The sequence below is a fragment of the Salvia hispanica genome, chromosome 4 (genome assembly GCF_029641045.1).
Source record: "Salvia hispanica isolate PSC_SH4W2 chromosome 4, Shi_PSC_v1, whole genome shotgun sequence".
In the NCBI taxonomy this organism is placed as follows: domain Eukaryota; kingdom Viridiplantae; phylum Streptophyta; class Magnoliopsida; order Lamiales; family Lamiaceae; genus Salvia; species Salvia hispanica.
In genome coordinates this window covers 35,279,722-35,297,152 of record NC_142695.1, presented here as the reverse complement: position 1 = coordinate 35,297,152, position 17,431 = coordinate 35,279,722, and the positions used below count along the sequence as shown (strand labels likewise).

The 17,431-nt window shown below is 34.2% G+C and overlaps 3 protein-coding genes across 3 annotated transcripts; all 3 read right to left on the bottom strand.

The window, feature by feature from the left end:
- Positions 1 to 1,792: 1,792 nt before the first annotated feature.
- EMB3141 (Pentatricopeptide repeat (PPR-like) superfamily protein) lies at positions 1,793 to 4,263 on the bottom strand. The gene has a single exon (XM_048090181.2). It carries the CDS (start codon positions 4,092 to 4,094, stop codon positions 1,989 to 1,991), a length of 2,106 nt encoding a protein of 701 aa, XP_047946138.1. The 5' UTR covers positions 4,095 to 4,263; the 3' UTR covers positions 1,793 to 1,988.
- Positions 4,264 to 4,996: 733 nt separating this feature from the next.
- Positions 4,997 to 9,164, bottom strand: LOC125192916 (UPF0235 protein At5g63440). The gene is made up of 7 exons (XM_089070019.1): positions 8,999 to 9,164; positions 7,447 to 7,561; positions 6,856 to 7,009; positions 6,486 to 6,582; positions 5,663 to 5,751; positions 5,515 to 5,583; positions 4,997 to 5,352 (listed from the first exon to the last, which is right to left on the bottom strand). Exons 1-7 carry the CDS (start codon positions 9,111 to 9,113, stop codon positions 5,293 to 5,295), a joined length of 699 nt encoding a protein of 232 aa, XP_088926145.1. The 5' UTR covers positions 9,114 to 9,164; the 3' UTR covers positions 4,997 to 5,292.
- Positions 9,165 to 13,260: 4,096 nt separating this feature from the next.
- Positions 13,261 to 15,812, bottom strand: LOC125192115 (elongation factor 1-delta-like). Its single transcript, XM_048089570.2, has 8 exons — positions 15,674 to 15,812; positions 15,481 to 15,589; positions 14,950 to 15,066; positions 14,778 to 14,868; positions 14,463 to 14,589; positions 14,205 to 14,318; positions 13,872 to 14,033; positions 13,261 to 13,449 (listed from the first exon to the last, which is right to left on the bottom strand). Coding segments are annotated over exons 2-8 (699 nt in total). The 5' UTR covers positions 15,567 to 15,589; positions 15,674 to 15,812; the 3' UTR covers positions 13,261 to 13,447.
- Between the last annotated feature and the right edge of the window lie 1,619 nt (positions 15,813 to 17,431).

Here is a 17,431-nt window from a genome sequence, read left to right as displayed (position 1 = left end):
TCGGGTAGTCTCCGTCGTTGGGTCCGACGGAGACTACCCAAGCCCCAAAGTACATATAATTAAGTACATGCAATTCCGATGAACAAGCATACAACGGGAAAAAATCGGTAAAGAAATCAAACTTAATACGTGCATTTACAAAGGCAAAACAGGTAAATGATGATTTCGATGACAACCACACACCTGATGCGAAAATCATTTACAATTCCGCAGTCTAGTGAAATTCGAATGCAGGGGTTGACGATTCAGCCATCTGGTGCTTCAAATCAACGAGAAACAAGGGTAAAAATGGGAGAACAGATTGTTTTCAAGAGTACTGAGATAAGGGGAAATCCTTAAACCTGCTCCCACTAGAGCTACACCAACCTCCACGTTAGTTAACGCTGAGAGCCTGAAACCATAAGGTGTTTTACCGGGTACACAAAGTTGGTTTTCATAGCTACCAAACAGGGGAACGTGGTGGTGAACAGTGCCTTTTCACCTTTTCAGGGACTTTCAGCCCTACCATTCAAGCCCTATGTATATTAGAACAATACTCCATGTAACATTGATAAATTTTGGGTCGATTTCCAAAACAAATATTCAGGCTATGTAGTAAGAGCTTTCCTTCAACTTTACTGATACAACATAGTAAGGCAGGTATCCACTTCATCCTGAAGCTGAAAGCCTAACAATCAAATGTATAATACGAAAATAAGCACTTTCATTCTGCTATTTGCTGAAGAAGTTTCAACTCTCAGCCTCTAACCAGGACTTCAGAAAACTGAAATGGAAAGTACTTTTCCCTAAGTTGCTCGCATCAGAAGTGCACGGAGATAAAATAAGAGGAATGCAATAATGAACTCCAGGAAACTTCTCACCTGTCAGTCTATTCAGCTTCAAGTGCGGAATAACAATGATTATTCTTCTCTGCCTGCTGCCCCTATTTTTAATTAATTGATTTTGTTATGATTTTAATGATGCAGCCTAATCCTGCTAGTAATGAAGTTGATCTTTGTGAAAAAGTAAAACTATTTGGCTAACTGATTCCCTGCTGATCTTCCTCTTCCTAAACTAAGGCTTGCCAACATTTTGCTCCTAAATGAATGTGATCAGGTTAGGGTTACCAATCTTATTTTTTATCTGCGGATAATCCGTTTTAACTAAATAAATAACTTGCAGTGTAATTGAGACAAATAACAAAAATAAGGCTCTAGTATGACTTCTGAAAAAAAAAGGCTTGAACACATGAACCAAAAGACACTGTGCCAACAACATTGAGATACAAACTAGTGATGAAACTACATGCTACTAATAGACACAAAATACCAGGAAAATAAGAAATTCAACTGTAACAGTTGAAATGAAATCATGCTGAAGTGGCTGAGTTTTGGATTGTGTATAAATGGTATGATTGATCACATAGGTTTAAATTAAACTGTTTAATACAGTGATACATTGATTCATCTTATTGTAAGATACGGACTTTAATACAGTTACCACGAGGTGTTGAAGCATAACTTGCGATCTTTTCATGGGAAAACGATAAACTATATCATCATTTACAAGAAGATTCAGCATATGCTGGGGTAAATTGTTTAAAATGAAGGAATCATATGTACATTGAGATTAGAAAATATAGAAACAAGTATCAGGAAGGTGGAAACAAGAAAAGAGATATCAACAACAAGGAAGGGGAGCATAAAAGTAAATCCTTGCTAATGAAGTGAAGGATTTGATCCAGGAGTATAAACTGGGATTCACAATATTGTCAAAACCCAGTTACACTCATAGTTTGGTCCATCAAAAAGTCTCAGAGAAAGGAATCATGCAACTCAAAGCAAAATATAGTTTTCCTGAAGCTTACAGACAATATAATTTCAGTTTCTATAGCAATATGAAAAGTAACTCAAGAGATGGCTGACATTCTTTGGAAGAAAGAATGCTAGGTAAGGCCTACATTGTTGAATAAAAAATTATTCCTATGTTCTGATATAAAACTACAATTATTACCAGTAATCACCACAAGAACAATGGCCTTCTTTAAAATGATGAAATCTACTACCATCTCTGAAGGCTATTTCTCGTTTGTAGACAGTGGAGATCAATTTGATTGCATTGTGGCAGTCGTTACATATCCTATGACTCTGGACAAGTTGCAGAGGAGTTGAGCTGGGAGTGCTAATAAGCCCAAATGAAATAGCCAATTTCTCACTGTGATGAAGTAGCATGGATTCTTCACGTTTATCTACGTCAGGAAGCAAATTATTTCCGTGAGGTACATATCCATGTTTCGAGAGTTGCAGCTTCATATTATCCAAATTATCATATATCTCCTTTGTCTGAGGATGAGACTTATCTCCAGTGGAGAAAACATACTGCTGCTTCTTTATCTCGATCCAAGTACAAACAGGTACCATTCTTAGACCTTTTCTCCTCAAGGTCCGGAGGACTGCAGCTGCTTCATCTAATTTCCCTGAACTGCTATAGATATTCAATAGCACGACATAATTAGATAGTTTCTCAGGTCCCATTCCGTAAAGTTGCTCAGCTGCATATTTTCCAAGTTCAAAATTTTTATGGACCCTGCAAGCTGTGAGCAATGCAGCCCACATATTGATCGTGGGCTTAAATGTAGCATCTCTAATCAGAGCAAAAGCTTCATCCAGGAGCCCTTCTCGGCCTAATAGCTCAACCATACATGCATAGTGCATTGCACGAGGCTTCACCTTATAATCCCTACTCATAGATTCAAATATTTCCCATCCACAATCAGACAATCCTGAATGACAACAGGCAGACAGAACAGCCAAAAAAGTGATATGATTGGGGACCATTCCTTGGTCAACCATCCGCTCAAACAAATCAACTGCCTCAGCTCCACGGCCATGATTACCATATCCAGATATCAAGGCATTCCACGACACAACATTCTTACGGGGCATCCTATCAAAAACATTCCGAGCATCTTCCAACCTACCCCATTTGCTATAGAAATCAACAAGTGCAGTATTAGCTACCACATCAGATCCAAAACCATTTCGAATCAGGCCAGCATGGGCTTGCTTCGCATGCTGCAACGAGGCCAACCTAGTACAAACTCGTATAATCATTGAATAGGTGAAATGGTCCATCTTGACGCCAGAATCCTGCATATCATAATACATGCCCAGTGCTTCTTCACTATACCCATGGAGTGCATAGCCAGCAATGATAGTGTTCCATGCTACAGTAGTTTTCTCCGGCATCAATTCAAAAACCAACCTCGCATCCTCAATGCTACCACATTTGCTATACATATCAATCAAGGCACACGACACAAAGACATCTCCAGTCATCCCCATCTTCAGAGCACAAGAATGCAGCTGCTGACCCGGAGATATGAGTTCCAAGCCAGCTGATGCTCGAACCATCGTGGACAATGTCCTAGAACAAAGATCTGAAATGTCCTCACACATAGTCAAAAACAACCTGAAAGCATCAAAAAAATCACCCGAGTCCACAAGGCCCCCTATTATGGTATTCCAAGAAACTGAATTTCTGTCCGGCATATCCTCAAACAGTTGGCGCGCATCAATCATCATCCCACATTTCACATGCATGAGCAGCACCCTATTCATCATATACAAATCCAAATCCACCTCGCAGTTCCGCATATGATTGAATACCCTCTTCACTCCTCGAATCGATCTCAATGCAATGCAAGCACCCACCAGCGCGTCGTAAGTATCAAAGCTAACATCAACGTCGCCATCACATTCCACAATCTCAAACATTTCTAGAGCCTCATTATACCTTTTGCACAAAACCAATTTCTCAATCTGGCCACAGACCCCTAAAGTCGAATTGGATTTCTCCAATTTCCTCTCCTCCAAAAATCCAGTTTTGTTCAGATTCCGTTCCTCCTTTCGACGAGGTTTCGGCGTCGGGCGAGGCCTTAATCCCTGATCTAACAAAGAACACCTAAACTTGGCAATGGGGGGTCTGCACCGTCTCCCACCGAGTGAAAATTCGTCTGAAAATCTGAATTTTTGTTTGAAACCAGTGGGGTTTATCAGAGAGCATGCGAATTTGTAAGTGCTCTGGATTTGATCCAGCGGCAAGGAGATGTCCATAGGTGGTGAAGAAATCGAGAGAATGCAACAAATCGAAATGAGATATGAAGAATTGAAGATGCAATCTGGGTTGTTAATCAAGTGAGCGTTCAGCTTCGAGTTGTCCGCCAATTAGCATAAGAATACAAACTAAATTTTAATCACACAAAACAAATCACGGTGTATAACTATAAGTTGATAGGAAAAAAAAATCAATTGAATAGCTGGTATTTATAGTTGAGCTATAATTTTTAAATGAAGAGTTTAATGGTAGTTGTTGAACTACAGAGCTAATTAAAATCATGAGTTTGGCTAGCTGGTAACCGATTTATTATTTCATTCCAACTAATTTTCCAGGATAATTATTACTCTCGGTCCCAACTAAGTTGAGACATAACTTTTGGGCACGGAGATTAAAAAATTGTGTTCAAAAGTGGAGAGATGAATAAAGTAGAAAATATAAAGACAAAGAAAGTAGATAGTAGAATAAAGTAAGACTGATTGGATGTTTTGTTTTTTTTTTTTGTTAAAAAAAAATGACTCAACTTAGTTGGGACGTTCCAAAGAGGAATACGACTCAATTTATTTGAGGCGGGGGAGTACTACTATACTCTTAAATTCATTTTTGCTTCTAGCTTTTACAATTGAGATAATTATTACTCCAGTTCAATTATATTGACTTGCAACATATATAACCATTTGTTTCCAGTGTCAAATGTTTCAAGGATTAACCATATGCCTTGTGGATTAAAGGATAATTGTTAATCTAGATTAATATTTAGTATTTACACTATATAACCATTTATTTCCAGTGTCAAATCAGATTTCTAATAAGAACGTCCGTGTTTTCAGTGATGAAGAGTAAAAGAAACACGGAATGCACAATGGCTGTACAATTTATTCGAATACTACTAGCAATAGTGTTTATTTTGAAAGGTTCACAATTTAATCGAATAATACAAATAATTAGGGATAATGGTATTTTCAGTTTGTAGGAGAAATCATATTTGGAACTTCTGGACGAATGTATAGAATTCCTAGTTCTCTGTTATCAGATTGGGGCATGTCTAAAACTCTTGGGTTTGAAACAACATATTCCTCAAATTACAAACACATGTTACATGACAAGAGAGAGAAACATGTGCAGTTGAAGAAGTCTACTAAAACGTGCAGAAGTAGCCAAGCCATTGAGTCGAAACGTTTTCCTCAAATGCGTATCTCATGGTTGTGCTGCTTCGAGAAGCTTCTCGTAGACCTGTCTAGCTGTCATATCTTCTACCTGGTTCAGAAAAATGCAGAGTTCAAACTTAAAGCAGAGCGCATGAATATCTACTTCTTCTTACTCGGCCTTGTACGTAAGCTACTTCTACTTTTTCACTCAAGACCAAATGTTAAAGATACAAAACTCTTAAAAAAAATCAAATGCTGGTCTCCAACGTACCACCAGGAGCTTTGATTTGTTATTCCACCCTCGTTGAAGTGTCATCTGGCTTAATTTTAGACCCAGCACCTGTCTCGAAGCTTACCAGATCAGTTGCAGTTTTAACTTACAAACTGAAGCAGTTCCAGTAAAATATCATTTTCTGTACCTTCCCCATGAATTCCAAAAGCTCATTGTTAGCTTCTCCTCGGGCAGCAACTGCAGCTACAGAAACTCGGACGTCATCAGCGTTCACTCCTGGAAAATAAAGGAGCAGCATTATAAGCGTCAAATACATTCTTTTCTAAAAAAAAATCTAAAGGTTCCAACATATAAATAAAATTTCAAAAGCATCTATGACAGGTACATTAGCCATCAAACAATCAGTCGGGGAGTAGTAAAAATCCTATTTTTGCAGATTACAAGACCCAAGTTGGGTACTTTCGAATTGTCAAGGGCACCACTACAATAACTTAATGAAGAATCTAGAAGATAGTAAGATACCTATTACCTAGTGATATATATGCATAATCATGTCTTTTAAATCACCAATATACTTCTTTCAGTGTTAGAATGTATTGGGTTCATTAATTAACTGTAGATATATACCATACAAGATTTAAATAGTAGATTTAGTGTAATATGATTATATTTCCGAAATGATATCACAAAAGTATTCCTAACACAATCATTAGTATTTCAGAAAACTACTTGTAAAGGTAGTAACTTGCAGAGAATAGTTAAGATGTGTATAACTAGGGCATCTAAAAGCAGCAGCACCAAAAGCTATTCACCATGTTAAGAGTTTTAACATCGTGCCAAATATACCTTTCTTCTCATTTTCAGACTACACACATGACCAATAAATATTTAGTCTTAAGCATGTTCATTCCTGTAAAAAAGCTATCACGTTATTGTTGGTAAGGATTTTTAGGCTAAATGCAACACAGATGTGATCAAATGCATTATTAGGAAATGGACCATTGCCTTACTTGTGATTGCAGAACGTTGTGCACGGTCTTCCACTTCTATGGCTACTTGCACAAGACCCCCTTCTAATTGGGATATGCAAGGTGGAACAGGAGCATCCTAGAACATACAGGAAATATCAAATTACAATCTACTAGAACAATGATCTGAATTATCTGATGGAAGAGTAAGTTTCAAGGATCAGCAGGAAGAGAAAAAACGCATGCAACTAGTTTTAAAAAGAATGAAAATTGACAAAGACTTGAGCATTGTCACAAAACTGCAAGTCAGAAAATCTGAGACTGCATGAATCCTTGTTGCATATCTGGCTGACGCATTAATTATAAGAGACTTTACCGAATATGACAGTTTTATGAATTCAATTCGTCTTGCCTGTGGATTAGTTTCAGCAGCAATTGTACTGAGTGCACCATCAACTACATAAATGTACGAAGCAGACTCCAGGTCTTCTTCTGCACGATAGCAAACAAAAAGCTCACAGCCCACACAATTCATTCGATACTGCCTCTCCACTTTCCCTTCGCCACTGGATTAAAAAGCACCACCATAAATAATAACATTGTCAATTCGGATCAATTTATACTACCACGCAAAAGCCACAAAATGATTAACAATCTAGATTATCTTCAATTGCTAACAGATTGATTAAACGATCATTACCTATAAAGATATACAATACCTTATACTATTAGATAAAGCTACAAACAGCAATAAGAAACATGGTTAATGCACATGTACACAGGCTACAAGAACACTCTTACAGGCTACAAGAACACTCTTACAGGCTACAAAGAACGCTCTTACTTAAAAGTGTCATTTTTCCTTTATTTTAAAGTTCTAAATTGATGTTAAGTTACTTTAGTATTTCCCATGCGGTATAGGGAAGAACCACGATACAGTGATCATGCATCAGATAACACTATAATATATTTGTATGGTAGAGAAAATCCAACAGAAACTTGCCGCTTCAAGAGGATCTTTCCTGCTTCGCTAGTATTCAGCCTTGCCAGATGCTTCTTCTTGTCCAAAACATATGCATTGTCCGTTTTTCTTTTGGGCATTTTCTGCAATTGTGTATCTAAAAAATACTACTTCAGTATATAGACACTAACATTTCATCATATTTCAACTGAGGAAAAATTAAGTAGGAAGAACAAATGTTAGATATATAAATTATAACATTAAAAGAAACTATGAGATATCAAAATCCCAAAGATATGAGAGCAAGTTAGTTTAAGTTCGAGTCTTCACAGTAAATTAGTAAATTACTCAAGCACTTGAAAGTAATAAAATACATATATACAAAGATGAAGATAGCACAGACTGAAGGTTAGGCTTAAATTCTCAAAGATTGGAACTTAAGAGGAGGAACGGTGAGCTGAAGACAACGACTTGGGCCGAGATGCGCTAGATGCCATACATGAAACAGAGATAGGCCAAGACATACTCGATCAAGAGGTGCAGCCAGACCAATCAAGAGGTAACATAGCGGACAAGATGGGGCGAGCCATGAAGCAATAGGGCGAGATGCACCCCCGCTTCAGGCAAATTATAGGATTTAGTTAGTCCTTCTATTCCATTAATTATTGTAATGGGTGGTACTTTAAAGAGTCGAACAATATTATAAGCTCCTTTCAAGGTTTTCTACAGTTATTTCTGAGATCACAAAAAGAGAGTTGGAACCAACAGGGTTGTCAGATAATTATAAGTGTCTATTTAACTTATCTTGATTACTATGAAAGGTTAAGCAAAACCCTAACTACCTCTCTACTCTCTAGAGTATCTCACATATCTGTTACCTTTCTCACATCTTCATTCTTCTACATCATTTTACAACATCTTGTTCATTTCTCAGGAGTGAGAACTGAGAAGACACTCGAAGTTTTCATATTCGTGTGATATCATAACAGGTGAAAGAAATTTGTTAATTTATTCTTTCATGAAACTCCAAAACTTGTAACTTTGGGAAATAGGGGAAGGGCAATGTTTGGAACCACTAATCTATCCTCTAACTACTATCTATTATCAGTAGTGCAAGGTATAGTATCTTGGTCAGTGTTTGCTTGTTCCAAATCTTGTTGATCATAAGGAGAATATTACTATGCTTCTATTGAATGCGAGCTTACTCTAACCAAGGGTCATCATCCCGAATTGGCTTGACGATTTTTATTGTGTGCGTCATATAGAGCAAAATTCCTGAAATCAATATTATTAAGCAATTCCAAATGAAAATTTGTGAGAAAGGTTTAAGCAAGTAGTGAATTTGTGGTTGCAAATTACATTCGTAAGTACTTAATAACTAATCAACCTAAAGAATTAAAATATCAGTTCGAGGCAATTGCAAAGCTAAGTGAAGAAAGAGCGAACAAGATGAATAGTTAGAATGTGGAAGGTCATTGTGTTTCTACAAAGCATTGATCAACTCAGGAAGATATACAGAAACAACAAAGCAACTAATTAGCTAGCCCCTCTGAAAAAGGAATAAATGGATGAAATTGGGAAGGGGGTAAAGTACCGGTGATGAGAACATGGGAGCCGCAAGGCTTGCAGTAGTAAACGAAGAGATCGGAGTCAGGGCCTTCCGGCAAAGCGTCCTCGCTCGAATACGTGTGCGTCGTTCGCTTCGGCATCTCTCTATATCTCTACTGCCTCTGCTGAAAGAGAGATGATAGCAAAATGCGAAATCAAAGTGTTCCCCATTTAAGAGAAATATAGCAACTTACAATGAGAGTTAATTTTGCAAGAGAGATCTTTTACTTTTGCACGTAAATATATCTCATCTTTATTTTATATCATTTTTAGTATTTATAAATCACATTTTTTTGTACCTGAAGCAATTTTCTTCCCAAAATGTTATTTAAACAAATATATTTTCTCATTTATGTCATAGAGAATATTTTGGACATACATAAAATTAGTACCAAAAGTGGTATTATAATATCTTCTCTCATTCTCCTCACTCTTTATATTATTATTATTAATCAATATTAATATTATTATTTTGATGTTATATATTAATATTTAATTTATTTTTAATATAATTCAAATATACTTAAAAATAATTATAGTTATAATTATATTTAATTATTATAATGATATTATTGTTATAATACTAAAAACTGATAGTAATTAATAATAATTATAGTATAACTATATAAATTATGAATCACAAAATATTATGTAATAATAATAATAATAATAATAATAATAATAATAATAATAATAATAATAATAATAATAATAATAATAATTATTATTATTATTATTATTATTATTATTTCACATTAAATTAGTAACTAATCAATATAGCCTTAAAATGTTGAATATTTTTAGTTAGGTGTTTCAACCTTAAAATGAGTATAAAATAATTTAATAAAAAATATTCAATTAATTTAATTACTTTCAATAATTAATTTAATTAGATATTTTGTTTTTTATTTATATTATGAATGCAATTAGATGTTGTATAAAACACTAAAAGGAAAGAAGAAAAAGAAGAGAAAAGAAAAAGAAGGAAGAAAAAACATAAACTTAAGGAGAAAAAAGAAAAAAGAAAGGAAGATAAAATTAGGGGTGGGTCGATACGATATATCGTATCGAAAACGTTGTATCGTGTATCGTATCGAAAATATCGATATGAAAGAATTTCATATCGTTATCGTATCGAAAGTTTCGATATATCGAACTTTCGATATAAAAAAATTCCATATCGTTATCGTATCGATATTTCGATATATCGTTAAATATCGATATATATTGAAAATTTCGATATATATCGATATATATCGAAAATAAAATATCGATATATATCGAAAATATCGATATATCGAAAATTTTCGATATATATCGTATTTTCGATATAAAACGATATATCGCGATATAAGGAAATTCATATCGTTATCGTATCGAAAACTTACGATATCGTATCGTATCGAAAATTACGATATATCGAAAATTCGATAATTTTTCGATATTTTTCAATACGATACGAGCGATATATCATTTTTTCGGTATTTTTCCCCAGCCCTAGATAAAATACTAAAAAAAATGAAGAAAAAAGAAAGAAGAAGAAACTAAAGAAGAAAAAGAGAAATAAGAAAAGAAGAAAAAATAATCACATATTTGGTATATTTAATTGAAATTTCCAAAAATATCCTTCACTAAAAAAAATCATATGTTTGGTACCTAGGGTTATTTTTGTCACAGGGTACCAAAAACGATACAAAATAAAGATCAGGTACCATTTTTGTGCAAAAGTGAAAGATCAGATACCATTTATGTACTCTTTTGTAAATGATTATTAAGAGAAATGATATGCTACTCCTACTTATAGATTATAGCTCAATGACCTCTTTTGTAAATGATTATTAAGAGAAAAGATATGCTACTCCTACTATATAGATTATAGCTCATGTCATTGTCAAGTGCACACCCCGTGCCTGAAATGTTTTTCGGGTATTCGAATACCTATTACGGGTATTCGAACCCAACGAATCGGGTCAAATATCTTAACTCTTTATATATAAATGATTAATAAAAAGAATGAAATAGTGATTTATACGAGATATTTGATGTGTTAATGGAGAGAGAAATATATTTTATATATTAATGTAAGAGTGATTTTTTTTCCAAAGAATGAAGAGATACTGATCCCTAAAATCACGAATTTTAGTCAAAAATTGGTATTTTTAATGAACTTTAAATTTAGTTTTATAAAAATCATTAACTTGGTCCTTGTAGTAGATTTATTAAGAAATCTGTATTTTCCTCAATTTATGGAAAATTCACTACAAGAGATAAGTTTATTATTTTTGCAACTAAATTTAAAGTTAAATCAAATTAGGTTTAAAGTAGTTAATTTTATTGAGTCTCCTATTTGAAATATTTACCACACACACTAAATACATGAATGAATATAATCAGATAGTAGAATTTACCATATGCTAAAACACACAAACTATTTGATTGCACATATTTTCCATAATACAAAATTTCAGTATGAAATGAATTCAGTTAAAAATAAGAATTTTTATGTGAGAAATGATAAATAATAAAATAATGTTATAAACTTTACCCTAATTTTATATTTTCATGGATTTAAAATTTAGAGTGAACTGCACCAAATATCTCTAATTTTTGCACTTCTTGCACCAATGACCTCTAACAAAAAAAAATTAGCACCAGAGGGATCTAACAAAATATATAATCACAAACGAGATTTTGTAAGTCATTTTTCGGACGAAAAATCCCAAATGGCTTGAAGGGCAATTTAGTCTGATGACCGCAAAACCTGCACACCTACTCTGCATACCTGCAGAGTTTTGTCAAATCATACAGGATTATATTTGGTGCAGATTTCCTATGATGAGTTTTTGTGAAGTACTACCTCCATCCCCCAAATTTTGACACAGTTTACCATTTCGGTCCGTCCCTGAAAATCTGACACGTTTCACTTTTACCATTTTTGATAGTGGACCTTATATTCTACTAACTCATTCATACTCACATTTTATTATAAAACTAATATTTTAATAGTAGAACCCACATCTTACTAATTTTTTCAACTCACTTTCCATTACATTTCTTAAAACTTGTGTCGGATCAAAGTATATCAAAATTTGGGGAACGGAGGTAGTCATATTCATCTCTATCTATTCATTTAATTTTACTCATTTCTTCCTCTTTTGTTAATAGTCTGCTTCTACCGTCGTCTCATTTTTCGTCATACACTTAAGTTACATAAATACACTAGTAAAGATTTTTTATAGGGCTAATAATTAGTAAGCCCATGGGATGGGACTCAGTTAATTATAAATAATTAATAAGATCACTAGCTGTATTCCTAATTCTTTAGCGCGTATTTCCCAATCATAACAAAAATTATCAGCATTTTTTCGGATTGAGTGCGAGTGCGACATTGTTAGTATCATAACTTTTATTAGTCTTCAATATGTATTTAAAGTTAGTCTTGAATCTTGATGGCTGAACTAATTTCTTGGCCGTGTGGGCCTCTCAAAACGGAAAAGGGAACAACTAAATTCTTACGGTGACTCAAAAACATCGATTTGGCAGTTCAAACCTTTTAGGATTAGCAAAACCTCACATGTCAAAAGGAGTGCCCCATGGTCATTTGTTTAGAAAAGTAGAGTGAAATGGAGGGAAGAGAAGTGTTTCAATTTTGGCAAAATAACAATGCAAGTACTACTCCCTTAAGTGGCGTGTTGAACAACTTAAGAGGTGAAGGGTTACTGCATTGTTTCGAGAGAGAGAAGACACTTTAAGTCATATCATCCGTAGATGTGTCAGTCACACGGAGAATGTTGCAGGTTGCATTGTTTCAAGAGAGAGAAGACATTTAAGTCATATCATCTATAGATGTGTCAGTCACACAGAGCATGTTGCATGCAGGGCGCCGTCATCATTGTGGGTAATTTGACAAGAATGTCCTTTATGGTGTTAAAAAACCTCTTTTGTGATTGTATATTTTGTTAAGCTCCTTGATGCAAGAAGTCCAAAAATTAGGGATATTTAGTGCAGTTCACTCTAAAATTTAATCTTACAAAATCATGAACTTAAACGTTGTAACAAATCTTACATGATTAAGTCCATGATATTTGTGAAACAAAACTTTTAATTTACGAGATATAATATTTTTAGTGAGATAAACTAAAAAAAAAGTCTACTCAAATTAATTGATTACTATTTACTAACTTTAATTAAATCTAAAGGGGTTTGTATTGTAGCCGTGATTTTGATATGAAAACGGATCAGCTATAATTTTAAAAAAAACTATATATAATATAAGCCCAAGCAAAGTCGACATTTCGTCACAAGGCTACTATTTCGCCACACAACAATTTACGTTTCGGAGAGTCGTTCAAAAGGAACCAAATATAACAGAGTAAATAAGCTTCATTGCTGTGATACCATGTCCGCCCAGCTATATAATCATGAACCAGGAACTTTCTGCAAAAAAAAAAAATGTTTCCCCTTGGTCACTTAGCTATACTACTATATACATAAAATATCCAGTAGAAGAGCAATTTGCAAGAAGCATTTAATTTTCAACCGATGAGACAAATTGTCTATCGTATGAATGTGTCACGGTGCTTGAAAACACAAGATACTGTACAAATTTCCAACAAATCTCAAAGAAATAGGATGACAACGTGAATTTATACAACCCCTACATTGTACACATGAATTTATACATTTTTATAGGATTTGTTAAACACACGCAATAGCCGTCCCTGAATCCATCAACCTCACTCAGCATATGATTTTAGAAAGATATCTTTTACTTACATCCAAGCAACTTAACTTATGGGCTAGGCCAAGAACATTCACAGAGAAAAGAGATGCACATCTTTGCAATAGAAGATACTTACAAATTTTGTTGAAGGCCACAATGTCAACACTCTGGACGTATTCATTGATCGGCTCTGCAGTGAGATAGTCCTCAATGAGGCTGTCAACTGATACCAAGTCATCCACAATGGTTATCATAATTTGCAGTTTCTTGATTCCATATCCAACAGGGACAAGCTTAGCTGTAAAGTCACAATGCATAAATTATCAATTTTGAAAATGTGATCATATACATACCCAACAGGAACAAGCTTAGCTATAGAATCACAAAATACATTATATTCAATCCAAAATGTAGTGTTAGCAAGCATAATGTGACCAGTTAGTTATTTCCCAGAGGTAAGATTGCTTACATGCTCCCCAAAGGAGACCCTCCTGCTGCACACTTCTAACTTTTTCTTCGAGAACTTTCATGTCAGTCTCATCGTCCCATGGTTTAATATCCAATACAACCGATGACTTCCCGACTGAGGAATAACAAACAAGATAGGGTTACATTTTATGCAAGATCAATAAATGTAACATCAACTTTTGAAAGCAATTTGAATGCTTTTTAATGACGTTAAATACACAAGAATCCAATTCCTTGTGAAGTGGAAAGAGGAACTAACCAACTTTCTTCTTTCCAGCAGCCTTTGCAGCAGCAGCACGCTCTTCAGAAGCCTTCTTCTCTTCTTCAGTCTCCTCACCAAATAAGTCCACATCATCATCATCGTCATCGTCATCAGCAGCAACAGCCTGAATCCACACATTACGCAAAATTAAAGATAATCAAATCTACATTGTACACCAAATTCAAGATCGACTATATTAACTCTGTGTCATATACGTCACTCAGTAAGTATACAAATCAACATTCAAGAAAATCTTCATCATTACAATTGTAAAAATATAATAAATCTGTAACCATATCCACCAAATCTTGCCTTAGTGTCTGTTGCAGGGGGAGTTGCAATGGCATCACTGACAGGAGCTGATCCCTCAATAGTCACACCACTTCCCTCACCAGAAACACCACTACAACACAATCACAATCATATATATTAACAATCTAACAGTTTAAGCTCGTGAGAATCATAATTGAAGAAAAGGACATACGAAATCCTCAACAGCGCATCAATGTGGTTGAACCACCGTGACAGATTGACATAGTCCGAAGACGGAGGTTTGGCTATAGCAGCATAGACAGTCAAATCATCCTTTGAAGCTTGGTACCTGAAACAAATCATAAACACTTCAAAACGACAGCATCAACATGCATTTTCAAACTGAATCTCAACTTGCAACACAGATGCAGCTAAAAGACTATTGCTTTTATCGCCAACCACCAATTACAATGCGACGTCAGTATACCCTAACCTAAACCAACAGTAATAAACATGTAAGTGTAAATGTTTCGATTTGTTTCGTCTCTTAATCTTAGGTAGAGCAAAAATACTCATAAAAAAAAACTGATGCTTTGTTACTGACTCAACAATAGCATAGTGATCAAGTTTCGGATGGAAATTTAGAATTAAATCATTGTGTTATAAACTTATAATGCCCAAAATTTTAACAAATAGCAGCGTCGCATTTGCAATCAATAGAATTCTAAAATTCGCAGAGGGGAAGGACTTAAGCTAAACTAACCCAGTAATGTAACTGCGGGAAAGAAGGTACTCATCAAGCTTCTTAAGGCCGGCGGCGGAACTGAGGTCGGAGAAACTGACGGCCATTGCTTAATGACGATTTGGATGATCTGCATCGAACAAAGAGCACCGAGTAAAACTAGATAAACCAGATCCGACTGCCATATTCGGGATATTCAGAGAGAGAAACTTACAGAAGATGGGCAGCGTGAGCGGATTAGGCAATGAGGAAGAAGTATGAAGCTTGGGTTTCTAGGGTTTTAAAAATGATTGTGGCTGGGTTTATTGCTATTTGACCCTTTTACTATACCAGTTTTAGATATCTGTCCCATTTGCGTGAGCAGCCAAATTGAAAATTGTTTAAGTTTGGTTTTATACCATCAATTAACCCAAAAAAAGAGCCTCATTTCTCAGTAGTTTAAAAATCAGACAATAAGCTAATTGGCGAAGCTATTGATTTACGATTCAATTGATCAGACCGATTCAACCGCTTGTTAGACTGAAATATTGTAGCTAGTGTGTGTATATATAAAATCAAAATATATTAGATAAATATATCCAAATTTAAATGTAATTATATTTATATTATATAAAAATTTAATGTTTTAATAAAATGTAACTATAATATAATTAAATTAATATATACTTAATATTAAAATATATACATATAACTAAAGGTGAGTGTTAGGGTCCCACAACTTCTTAAAATAACACCATACCACCATTCCTAACCAATCATTTGTACACGTGGACGAATAATAAGCTGTCACATGGCAAAAAAAATCTGAAAAATACGGCCAGCAATATGTTGTACACTATACAACAATTTTTCTCGACCAGCAATATTCAACACGCTATACAGCATCTATAGATTGATGTGTAGCATTTATAATATTGTTGTGTAGCGTTTATAATATTGCTGTATATGTGGTGTCACAGTGTCACTTTAAGAGGTGTTGTCATTTTAACATAAACCTATAACTAAATATATAATTTGACAAGATTACAATTTAGTACTATATAATAAATATAATTATATATAGAATATTGGAACAAATTAATTAGTGTTTTATAAAAGTATATATAATTAAATCTTACAATATTAAAATTTTAGCGATATATAAAAGACTAAAAATAAATCATCAGGTAATATAGATAAATTTGTTATTGATATTTTTATATTTTATATATAAATTAAATTAATTATATTGTAAGAATGTACTACTCCATTGTTAAACACGGACAATTACTAAAATATTAGTATATAATATAAAGGGATATTGTCATCTAATATCACGAAACTTTCAAAAAGTTGGGTTTTTCTCACGAACTTTAAAATTGACAAATAATATCACGAATTTTACCTTCGGTTTATTTTTTCCCACGAATGAAAAAATTCATATTATTTTAATAGATTGAAGAACAATTTTGGAGGGTGTGCTTCAAGAAAAACTATTTTCAAAGAGTGAAAAACTTGAAGCTCTCAAAATTGTTATTGAGAAATTACGAAAACAAATCCGTATCATAATATTATTTGTGGAAATTTTTTCATTCGTGGGAAAAAACAAACCAGAGGTAAAGTTCGTGATATTATTTGCCAATTTTTAAAGTTTGAGGGAAAAACCCAATTTTTTGAAAGTTTCGTGATATTAGATGCCAATATCCCTAATATAAAATATTAAAATCAGATAATTATTGTAAGAATGTGCTAATAAACATAAATAATTAGTTAATTTGATAAAAATTGATATCTATATAGATATATTTTAAATTCTACAAGTGTCAAGCAGGATCTCGTGGTGGAGTGGCCCTCAAGGGGTACAGAGATCGAACCTACTCAGAAGCAATATTTTTGTAAATATTGGACAAACTGGGCCAACCGGCTGGTGGTTTCTGGCTGGTAAAGCATGAATCGGTCCAAATCAAGCATCGGTTCACGGCCGAACCGGGTG